The following is a 12402-nucleotide window of genomic DNA, read 5'->3' as shown; positions in this document are numbered from 1 at the left end:
GGTGTAAAAAATTTTTTTCTTTAATCACTCTATAAATGTTAAGAATGTAAAAATTTATTGAAAATATGAGAAGTAAAATTTTTTGAGAAGAAAAAATTGTTTGATGTCGGTACAAAAGAGATTGACTAAAGCGCTCTCATGAGTATATTCAAACTTTAAACACCTATACTTAATATCTAACATGGGTCATTCTCATGGTAATTTTTATTATCGTTCTTATGAACGCGATGTCAAATGGCGGCTGCACATGCGCCCCATGACTTAGCGGGAGGAAGACCGGGAGCCCGGGGCACGAGGCCGGTAGGGACGCCATGATCACCAGTTGTACTGGGACTTGTGACTAGTGCAATATACCTGCGTTCTCTCTGACTTAGAAATTATTTCATTGTGTTTTATTATTTGCTAACGTAATTAATTATCAATTAAATATCATTTTTTCATACCTAATTAAATTCATTAACTCGACATTTGTGCATTATTTTCAAACTCAACATAAATTCGTGGTCAAATATTTAAGACGCTAATAAAAAGTACGTCGTACTTAGTGTTTAGCATCGCGGCCATTGTCTGTAGTCGCGTGATAAATTAGATGCAATAAATTATTATTGTTCAAAGTTTGTTAAGAATCTTCAATTCAGCTTGAATATTTATTAATATTTTCAATTCCGTTTATTAATTGATTATAATTGAAATTAGTTTCATTTAATTACATTTTGTAATTATTAATTGAATTTATTCAGTCGTCATTATTAAATCAACTTCATTCGATGTGCTTTATTTAACTAATTTTTAATCGTTTTATTTATTAAAATCAAATCAAGAATTTCAAGAAACAACGTGCGTTAATAATTCAATATATTTAATAATTGTCGAGTTATTTAGAAAATAATTGAAGTCAATAGTAAATTCTCGCGTCAAATAGAAAATTATATTCAACTACTAATTTAAACAAATTATTCAAATCATTTAAATCAATAAATAAATCAGATCCTCTCGGATCACAATACAACTTGATCCCAGCGATCAAATTCAATACTTGAACCTACTGGTCATTTCAAACCATTCTAAACACACAGTCAATTCTCTTCCGATTATAAACACACGATCCTTTCTGATCATAATTACATCTTACATCTCCACTGAGATATTAACGGTTGACGGTTAACCACAATAACCTAACGGCGGCTGAGATCAATTCTCACCCCTCATTGCACAACAGTGCAATTATTATATACATTCATATCAATACATATATACACTCACATATCTCTTAATTGTATTCATCTTCGAGGAGTTTTTCTCTAGCAATTGCTAGAGTTTTCTCCCATTGGGGAATAAATTAATCACAATTATTCACCCCAACACCGAGTCTTTTATTTTAAAATAAATAGATCCTGAACCAATTTCCAACCAATCAACTATATACAGAAGAATTACGGAAATTCTCCTTAATGGAGAGTTTGCGACAATACAAAAATTGCATACGTCAAAAAAATTTTAATTTTATTTTACAACGTTCTACTTTAAAAATTGAACCTTTTTAATTTCTGATTATAAAAATTGAAAAAAAAAAAAAAAAAAAAAAAAAAAAAAACTTTATTCATCACAATTTAACTGACTTCAATAATTTTTTGAATTATTGAAAATTTTCAATTTTTACAGCCAGATATTCAAAACATCCAATGTAAAAAAAAAAAAGTCAAAAAATAAAAATATAATTTTTTGATACATCCTCTTGGCATTAGTAACGCAATTTAATAAATAAAGTAACAATTAAAAACTTACCGACTCTCATTTTGATACTGAGATTTTCTCTAATCAAGGCAAAGAGTGTCGTTGTAAAAGCGACTTTACACTCATCATCAACAGGCATGTTCATCCTGATGAGTTTTTTATAGGCTAATCTATTGGGACATTTATTCCCGAACCCAAGAGGCGGATCCATATTTTTTAACATATCATACATTTCTGAAAAATGGATCCTACCCGTTGCGTTCGGATCATATTCTGCCCAAATTCTCACAAACTCATCGAGATGATGAGCTCCGAGAATAGATGAATCGCGAGTGAGGTAGTCGAAGTTGTCCATGATAACGGCGACAAAGAGATTAAGCATCAGAAATGAACAGAAAAATATAAACGATACAAAATAAGCATAAGCTAGATTCGATCCGCAGCCCTCGGAATCTTGCTTTGCTCGAGGGTCGCACTTCCGTTCTTTTATACACGATAACATTATACTCGGCCAGGCTTCACCCGTTGCACACCTGTCAAAACAAAATTATTAATAATTGATTTTTGAAATTTAAACTCAAGTTTAATACGTTGTAATAAATTTAGAAAGGGAATGATTTTAAATGATTCAATCTTTCCCAAGAAAAATTCACTCTGAGAGGGATTTTATTTATAATATTAAAAAAAAAAATACTCTGCTGAGTGAATTCTTTATTTTTTTTTTATTGAATAAAAATGGAAAATTTTTATTCAAATAAAAATTGAAAAATGTGTATTTGGAGATTTATAAAATTAATCTGACCTTTTTCTTTAGTTTGTTATAACTAATAAATTTAAATTAAAAAAAAAATTGCATTAATAATTTTTTTTTGATTTCTACAAGTAGCAATTTTTTTTAAATGATCTCTACACGGAAAGGACAAGATGACACTGGATATCATCCCAGATTATACTCAGTGATGTCAATGGTGAAAAAAACTTTCGGATAGTAGCTAGAAAAATCCAGATTATACTGGGTGATATCTGGATTATACTCATTGTAATCTGGATTATACTAGCTACTATCTGAAAATTTTTTTCACTGAGTATAATCTGGGATGATACCCAGTGTTATCTTGTTCTTTCCATGTATAATAATTTATTAATTGCCACATGTATTAATCAAGACTTAAAAATAATCTCTTTATCAAGATTTGATTCAATGTTTCGAAGCCAAATTTTTTAAAAATATAATTAAAAAAAAAAAGAAATACAATACTAATAATACTGATAAAAATAATTTTTTGTTCAAGCAAGCACTGCAAAAACTTACCGAAATAGTAACATTAGACCCTGTATAAAGCTTTGAAAGTTATTATGCTCATATATCGAGGTCTCTGGATCCAGCGCAATATTTCCAAAAACCTGTACCAATCAAACAAGCGACAATGATAATAATAGCTGTTACTTAACCTCTTACATCAATTATCAACTGTTAATTAGAGGGCAGAGTAATAATTCAATACCGGGAGCCGGATTACTATTTCTAGCAGTTTACTTCTAATTATAGTTATCAATAATCAATAATTATAATTATAACTATAATTGTAATTTGCAACTAAATATCATTGGATTTTTATTGTAGGAGCGCCGAGCAGCTTACTGGCAGGTAATTACACATTATACCATTTAGCCGCTCGACTCACCGAAAAAGTAACATCAGGCTACCGATGAAAGACTGAAAATTATTGTGACTTTCTATTGCCGTCTCTGGATTATTCGCTATGTTTCCAAATACCTGGTAAGTTTTGTTTTAATTTATTTGATACTTTTCAGAATAAATTAATTATTACGTCGTCTTAATTGACTGTTTGAGGAATTAAAACATTACCTGCATTCCTATAATTGCATAAATGAAGAAAAGCATCGCTATGAGCAGACATACGTAAGGCAGCGCCTGGAAGAAAATTCAGAATTTAGCAAATAGTTTGAAAGATATTTGTATATAATTTTAAGTTTAGTTGATAAGTACCTTGAAGGATTGTACGAATGTCCAAAGTAAAATTCGTATTGTATATCCTTGTCTCAGTAATTTAATCAGTCTAGCAGCACGAAAGAGCCTAAGACACCCGACGTTGATGAAATTTTCCTGCAGGAGACAAAGAAAATTACACTTTTTAAAAAAGCAAAATAATTATTTCTTATTTTTAATAGTAATTTACTTCGAGCGTGCATCTAGTATCATTAACATGTTTATTAAATTAGATTTATTTTTATAGATAATATTATTAGGATTACTTTTGAATTGAAAAAATTAGTGGTATTATGTACTGTTGTATCAAAGTGTAATTTCAGTGTAATGTTTTCTCTGTCAGTTTTTTGGATTATTTTTTGAAAATTTAAAATTTATAAAAAAATTATACGGTCCCAGTAACTGGTCGGAAATTGGCGCTCAATTTCATAGAATTTTTTTAGTTCTTCAGTAACAATCTAACAGCACAGTAGATGAAGTTAGATATTTTTCACTTGAAAAAAAAAAAAAAAATTTTTTTCTGAAGAAAATAATTGTTAATAATTATTAATTATAGGAAATAAGATCTACTTTACCAGTTTTTTTCCATCTGCGGTTATGCGTATTTCGCCCTTAAATTTATACAATTATATGTTAAGTGTGTAATATGTGTTGAATATGTTTATATAATAAATTGGCAAATAAGCAAATGTCGGCTCTACTAGAATAAATTTTTTTTTATTAATAGTCTTATAATTTAAATTTTAGTTAATATAAGCGAAAAAAAATTTTTTTTTAAGTAGAATTATAATATCAAGCAGACTATATTAATTTTCGTCATATTTGAAAATATTTGATCATTAAAAACCTTAATCATAATTATAATTACCAATATTGTATACTGATAAAAAAATTAATTGGATTAAAAAAGAAATTCTTGAACCAAAAACATTATTTTGAAGAGTTTCATCGTTTTAAATCAATATTAAAAGTTTTTCAATCAAGCAACAATTTTTCTACTTTACTAAAAATCATTAAACTCAAAAATTATGTTTTTGGTTTAAAATTTTTTTGCTTTGAACACTGATAGAAGGATTTGTTTATATTTAATAAGCTTTATTAACTGTTAATAAATGATTTTTTAACATTGTAGGATTTAATAAATATTTATTAATCGTTAATAAATTATTTATTAAATACGATTTATCAAATGTTAATAAATATTTGTTAACTATTAATAAATACTCAAGAACTATTAATAAATGTACTTTCCTCCTAAATAAATATTTATTGACCCGAGTCGAAATTTAAATCGTAGATTCAACGTATTGAACGTTTAAATCGTAATTTGAACGCAATGGGCGTTAAAAACGTATGTTGAACGTACCCAGCGTATTATAAATGTGAAGAGAACCAATAATGAGTAAAAATTAAAAATGAGTTATATTAAAACTACCCAAACATATTTTTAATTTTTTTAGCGGGAACTTAAAAATTTTAATTTTTTCTTGTAAAAATCCAGTGGTACAAAATTTTATAAAATTGTATAAAAAGTTATCAATTTGTATACAGATTTATGAGGCCATTTTTGGTATAAAATCGTATGAATGATATTTCATAAAATTTTACATAATTTTGGAAACCATTCTGAGGGTGAAAAATTTCGACAAAGCATTTCCGTCAAAAAAAAAAATGGTAAATTTAAGCTGATAAATGTAAAATCTCTAAAACAGAACTGAAAAAAATTTTTTTTTGTCTATTTATTATTATTATTAATATTACTTATTTTCACCCATAATTGGTCCTCTTCACATTTATAATATGTTGGATATGTTCAACATATGTTTTTAACGTTCAATACGTTGATCTTACGTTTTCAACGTCTAATACGCTCAACCTACGATTTGAACGTTCAATACGTTGAATCTACGATTTAAATTTCGACTCAGGGAATGTTAAAAAAAATTTTTTAAAATTTAATACACAGTAAAAAATTTTACGTCGTTGCATCAAAAAATTTTGTGTTAAATATTTAACACTTCCATGTGTAAATTTAACATTTATTGTGTTAAATTAACATAAAAAAGTTTTAAATATTTAACATAAAAATTTTTAACACAAAATTTTTTGACGTATTGACGCAAATTTTTTTACTGTGTAAATTAAATAATTGTCTTCAAATAAATTAAATTATTAATAGTTAATAAATCCTTCTATTAGCAAATCAAATTAATTTTTGTATCAACATATGATTTAAAATCTTAAAAAAAGCTTACTTCATTACAAATTCTAATTATAAAAGCGGTTATTTAAAAATCGCTTCTGCTAATTGTAAGCCTGCGCTGCTGATATTTTTAGATCAAAATAAATATAAATTCACGATTTTTCAAATTTCAAACATATAAGTTCACATATGAATTACGTTTGCTCATATGAAAACATGCGCGCATTTTAAAAGCGGGCACATGTGAGCTCTACATGGAAAAAAATTCGATTTTGTATCAGTGTGTGGAAAACGTTATGTTGTGCCATAGTATAGTAAGTAAGTATAAAGAATTTTAGGAATTAGATACAAAATTTATTTTTCCATGTTTGTTCACATGCGCTTTTTTACGAGCAAACACAATCCATATATGAAACACATATGTTTCATAGATTAATTCTCAAAATTACACACGGACGATTGTTTTCCAAATGTGTTGTTTAGTGTATGTAGTATTTAATATTGTGTAGATACTTTTATATACATACAATTTACCCGTAAAATTGTAAGGAAATAGCAAAGTTGAATTAGTTTTAACTGAAAACTGAAAGCTGATTGCTGAAACCACTCAACAAAAATGAAAATTTCTTCAGTAATAAAATAAAAAATCATTTAATCGCTGTTAAATAAACTCGATGCATGAACGAAGCTCCAAAGAAATCGACTTAAAATTAATAACAATAAAAAATAAATTTTAAATAAAATAACCAAGCGAATTAATTAAACTTACCCCGAATTCAACGACCAGAGCGTCCACGATACTTCCGATAACAGTAATGAAGTCGAATGTATTCCACGGATCTTTGAAGAAATTCTGTTTCATGAAAATACGGATATTAGTAAACAGCGAATGTCAAAATTGCAATTGTAAATTCACTTGAGTTTTTTGTAATTTTAACTTAAAAAAAAAAAAAACTCAAGTGGATTTACTTTGAGTAAAAAAAAGCACAAGTAAATGCACTATAGCTCTAATTGCGCATATAAACAGCATTTTAATTCTCAAAATTAACGAAACGAATAATAAAAATAATAATAATAATAATAATAATAATTAATATCATCATTATTATTATTATTAATTGTAAAAAATTCCACGAGTATGATCGTGTTGACTTGTGCGTGTGCTTCTTTATAAATATGTGTGCATCATGTGTGTCGGTGTGCTTACAAAAAAATATTTATATGTACAATTAAGTGTTCGATGTGTTCCTTATGAAAAAATTTCGTCAGTCTATTTTGTTACTCAACAGAGTAATAAGTAGTTTTATATAAATATATATCATTTGATTGATTTATAGTTTATCTAGCAAGTGATTTATTAATTTAAATTTATTTTAAGGAGCTCTCTAATGTTTTAAATCTACAGGAGCATGCTAGTGGTAGCAAGCAACTAGTAGAAAGATTCATTATCCGGGCTTTGTATACAGTAATAATAGTAGTAGTAATAATAGTAGTAATAACAATAATAATAATAACAACAATAGTAATGATAAATATCAAATAATAACAGTAGTATTTGCATTATTATTTGTATTGACTGCAAGTAAGTTGCTAATTAAGTTAAAGGTCTACAGAAAGTAAGAAAGACAAAATAAAATGGACTCCGTTAGCCGGTCGTTAACATTTTTTATTATCAGAGACACGATAGTGCCTTGAGCCAAGTGCTATAGAATTGTCTTGTCGCTGATTGCCTCTTCTCGTTCACCACTGATGATTATACTCGTTGAGTAATGAATTTTTTTATTTAATTGTATATTAAAGTTGTTGATTTTAATATTAATTGTGTAGATTGTGAATTAGTGATTTGATTAGTCTTTTTAGTTGTACCTTGCATCCAAAGGCGATGATTTTAAGGATGCACTCAATGAAGAAAAGAAGAGTGACGACTATGTTCACAATGGTCAGGCTGTCCAACAGAACCGGAGGCGCCTCGTGATACTATAAAATATATCCAACATAGCCGTAGCAAATCCAAATAGTAAGGCTTTAATTTTTAGTTTCTATTAGATTTTATTTTTATTATTTTCTTTTTTTTTTTATTTTACATAATTATTGTATGTTTCTTTTTAGGCTTGATTCTTCTCCGAGCCCGTACGCTATCTCAATTTTATTGATTAACATTTATACTGGGGTTTTCTAATATATTAACCAAACTAGTCGATAGATCTCGCGACTATAGTCACTATATAGTTTCGATCAATCCCTAATAGAAAAGAATAAACATAAAGTAATATAAAAAAGTGATAATGATTGAAATGAGAAATTTTTTTTTAGTAAGAATCAGTGATTAATTAACTTTTTTTAGTTACCGACATACAGATGCAGTTAAAATGTTAGTTTCCATGCCAACATTTACAGTGAAAGGATAACAAACATCTTTCACGGAACCAGTCCATACTCAAGTCAAAATGATCGTGTATCGATAGATATTAAATGGTAGTAATCATTGTAATAATGATAATTTATATTATAACTAAGCTAATCAACAAATAAACGTGTATGCCATGCGGGAACTACATGCTGTGTAACGCGTGCTAAAATTTAGCCATGCAGGGGCGTTAAAATTTTGCCTAATGTTATTTCAGTTTGTTTTTGTATTTTTATCTACAATTTTGGTTGTAAGGGCCATTAAATTTCTAAGTGTCAGTCTATTATTGTTTTGTGTTGTCTTTTGATATTTTTTATAATTTTAACAATCAAGTATTTTTTTTTAGATTTTAAATAAATTTCATTTTATATTACTCTAAATTTTTTTAATTAATTTAGACACTTGAAAATTTTTTCCCGCCAAAATTTAAAATTACTTTTTTTTATAAAAATTTTTTAAGTATTAAATACTTGATTGTAAAAATAGCTCTAGCATTTTCAATTGTTTTTTTTTTTTATATATAAATCAACAATTGCTTAAAATATTCTTATAAAAAAATTAGCTAGCGATTTTAAAAATAAAACGCTCTATGATTTTTTCTAAGGAAGCGACTTACCAGTCTTAAAAATAAAAACTTGTCATTGCGTTTTAAAAATTAAAAATTCCAATTTTTTTTTTTTTTAAGTGCAAAAACATTTATATTAATTGATTACTTTTTTAAGAGATTTAATTATCAGTTATTAGTAATTTATAAAACACAATGACAGTAAATTCTACTAGGCTGAGCTAGCAAAAGCTCTTTCAAAAAAGGATTGTTCCTTTTTTTAAAATATATATATATATATATATATATATATATATATATATATATATATATATATATATATATATATATATATATATCATTTAGTTAAATACATTTCTTTGTTGGGGGAAGGGAGCTTACTTTGACGCCGAAAGCGGCGATCTTCAGAGTGCACTCGATGGTGAACATCCCGGTGAAGCACATGTTCATGTACTTCAGTATGGCTTTGTACACATCGCCCTGCTTGTGGTACTGCAATGCACACATTGACAAACACACGGCCGACAGACAGCAAACATACATACGGACATACAAGCCTACGTGTTTCCCGATTTTACTTCATTACTTTTTTTTATTATTTAAATTCAGATTTACTCAAATTACGTCAATGCTGATTAACAACATTTGTTCATGTGTTCATTAAATAACGTGCGGCTGTGTGTACGTATATGTAATTATAATAACTAATAACTATTATTAACAATAATTTAATTATAATAATATAATATAATTATTTATTTCCGATATTTTCTGTTCTTAATTAACATAAATTAAATTCATGGAATTATTTGCGCTTATATTATTAAAGTTAAATACTCGCTGGTAGTTTCAGTTAAAAAATTTTGAATGAAAATTTTTTAATTAAAACTACTTGTGTAAAAAAATTTTTTTTATTAAAGTATAATATAAACTTACAAATTTTAGACTTTGAAAAATAAAAGAATTTTTTCATATGAATAAAAAAGTGTACAATAGTAAAAATTTTAACTTTTGAACTTTTAGGTTTTTGTCATAAAAAAATTACGAACAACTTTTTTGAATCATTTTATCACCAAAAATAAACTTTCGAGTGGAATTGTAATAACGTCGGTTTAAACGTAAAAAAGTTTTTACAAACTAAAAATTGCCCGTTAAACTCAAAATGACTTCATGTGTGGCATTGCGGCATAACATGTGTACTTCAAACTTCTTTATGTGAAAATGAAATGTGTCACAAACGATTAAATAATCAATAAAAAAATGTTATAAATAGAATTTATCTCAAATTATATAAAATTATAAATTATAAAATTTTAAAGTATTAAATTTGATATAACGTCTATTTATAAAATACTATTTAAATTAAAAATTCAAATTTTTACTATAGATTTATTTTTTATGATTTTTGATTATTAAAAATTTCTAAATAATTCTTAATTTAAAATTTAACCCCACAAATTTTAATAATAATTTTTTCAAAAAATGATATTGTCTAAAATTTGCATTAAAAAAATTTTTTTTACACCTATGTTACCACTAAAACTAAGAGCGTAATGTGTAATACAAGTGTCTGTAACTATAACTGTGATACTTGCACTATTATCTTGGGATAGTGAGTGCTATATCATTTCAGCTATAGATGTGTCACATAATTAATGATCAGTATAATTAATTAATAAATCAATATATTATATACATCTGAGAAATTATATATATAAACTAAAAATAATCTGTGACTTTAATTGACTGATTTTGAATTTTAAAATAAAATTGACAATTGATAATTTATTAAATATAATAAGTTTGAGATTGGGAAAATAAATCCGAGAGGGATGGATCAGGATTATTTTTTTCATCTTTTCTTTTTAACAAGAAATCATAAATATTTTTTAACATAGTATTCATTGGCCGTGCGAACGCCCGTGCAAAAAAACATAAGATTCGTATAACATTCAATTAATTTAGTGATTTTCAATAAAAATTTTAATCATTATGGATTAATAATAATAATAATAATAATAATAATATTAACATTAATAAAAGTGTATTTCGGACGTAAACTGTAGTTTGTATAATATAATATATAAATTCGTTATCTGCAGCAGCCAGCATGCGACACGCAGCTTTTGTTTAATAATAATAATAATAATAATAATAATAATAATAATAATAATAATAATAATAATAATAATAATAAAAATTAATAACTGAGTGTAAAATTCGTGCATGAACGAGCATGTTAACCTTGTGACGCCTAACTTCACTATTATTTATTAAATTTTGATGTTTAAATAAAATTATTATTATAGTAAAAACATTCTCAGTGCTTGTTTGATTGCATTGTCATTCTTGATAGATTTGATAAAAATAGTGAGGACTGTATCTGCTATTTAATATTTATGTTAATTATTAATTATTGGATTATTGATAATAAATTGATGATTAAGTGACTTGATAAGTTAATACTCATTGATTAAATGACGTAAAGCGAGCGAGGCAAAGCGGTGTAATTAATCGAAACGTACCAAGGTGATTGGTGATTGTTCTTGCACGAAATTCAATCAGTAGCTGATGATGCGTGATAGAACTGGTGCTTATTTAATGTTATTTTAATTTTATAAATATTGTTTAAATATGTGTAGGTGTTAGTTATTATAACAGTTAATTATGTTTTAGAGAACAATAAGGGTTTGTGCGTGTGCATGTGCGCTTTCACATAACAATTCCCATTGTCAGGCAAATAAACCGATAATTATAACATGACCCAACAAGTGATTGGTGCGAACTTTGATAATAGTGTTTTTAAATTAGTTTATTATTTTAAGATTAATTTTTTTTTTTTTTTTTTGAGAAAAAATGATGGTATAAATTAATTTAAATCCAAATTTTTGATAAATTATGATTAATTTTTGTTTTTATAAAAATTCAATGAAATATTCATTTTTTCTCAGATTAAAAATTAAATAATTTATTCGATTAAAATTAAACATTTTTTTGTATTACAATAAAAATTATTAATTTTTTTTTTTTTTTTTTTTTTTTTATTATTTATGAATTTTTAAAACGTTCGGACAAATTATTTAAGCGCGTAATAAAAAAGTGCTGAGTGAATAAAAAAAAATTTATTCGGTGCATATAAAAACGTGAGGGTTTGTTTATTTATTAATTTACTTATATTAGCAGTGAGATTATATTATATCATTCATAATAATATTTTTGCATAAAAAATGTGCGAGTTGTAGATAGATAACGAAATTAGGACACGATGCTAGCCATGCATTGGGTGTGAAAAAATATCTATTAGTGACGGAAACACGCCAGAGATTCTTGTAATATAAAATAATTATAATTAATTAATTAATAACTAACTTAAATTATGAATATAAATAAACAAAAGCTCGTAACTTAAATTTCTACATTCGTTTATTTTTTTTTTTTTTTTTAATAAATAAATTTTAAAATATCGATTAATCTAAGTAAAT

At 26.1% G+C, this 12402-nt stretch overlaps 1 protein-coding gene and 1 long non-coding RNA gene across 2 annotated transcripts in view; one reads left to right on the top strand and one right to left on the bottom strand.

The window, feature by feature from the left end:
* Cac (calcium voltage-gated channel subunit cacophony) overlaps window positions 1-12402 on the bottom strand; it is a 155536-nt gene that overhangs the window by 13445 nt on the left and 129689 nt on the right. The window contains exons 19-25 of the mRNA XM_074255876.1: window positions 7815-7925; window positions 6718-6801; window positions 4321-4356; window positions 3746-3862; window positions 3605-3670; window positions 3047-3138; window positions 1786-2267 (exon numbers count right to left, since the gene is read on the bottom strand). Of these exons, the coding sequence (XP_074111977.1) occupies window positions 1786-2267; window positions 3047-3138; window positions 3605-3670; window positions 3746-3862; window positions 4321-4356; window positions 6718-6801; window positions 7815-7925 (988 nt within the window). The remainder of the gene's footprint in view (window positions 1-1785; window positions 2268-3046; window positions 3139-3604; window positions 3671-3745; window positions 3863-4320; window positions 4357-6717; window positions 6802-7814; window positions 7926-12402) is intronic.
* LOC141535772 (uncharacterized) lies at window positions 348-4434 on the top strand. The gene is made up of 3 exons (XR_012480640.1): window positions 348-407; window positions 3359-3514; window positions 3590-4434. It is a non-coding gene; the product is annotated as an uncharacterized LOC141535772 (long non-coding RNA).

The sequence above is a fragment of the Cotesia typhae genome, unplaced genomic scaffold (genome assembly GCF_013202065.1).
Source record: "Cotesia typhae breed Kobodo isofemale line unplaced genomic scaffold, CoteBio_Ctyphae scaffold_152, whole genome shotgun sequence".
NCBI lineage: Eukaryota > Metazoa > Arthropoda > Insecta > Hymenoptera > Braconidae > Cotesia > Cotesia typhae.
This window is presented reverse-complemented; position numbering and strand designations above follow the sequence as displayed.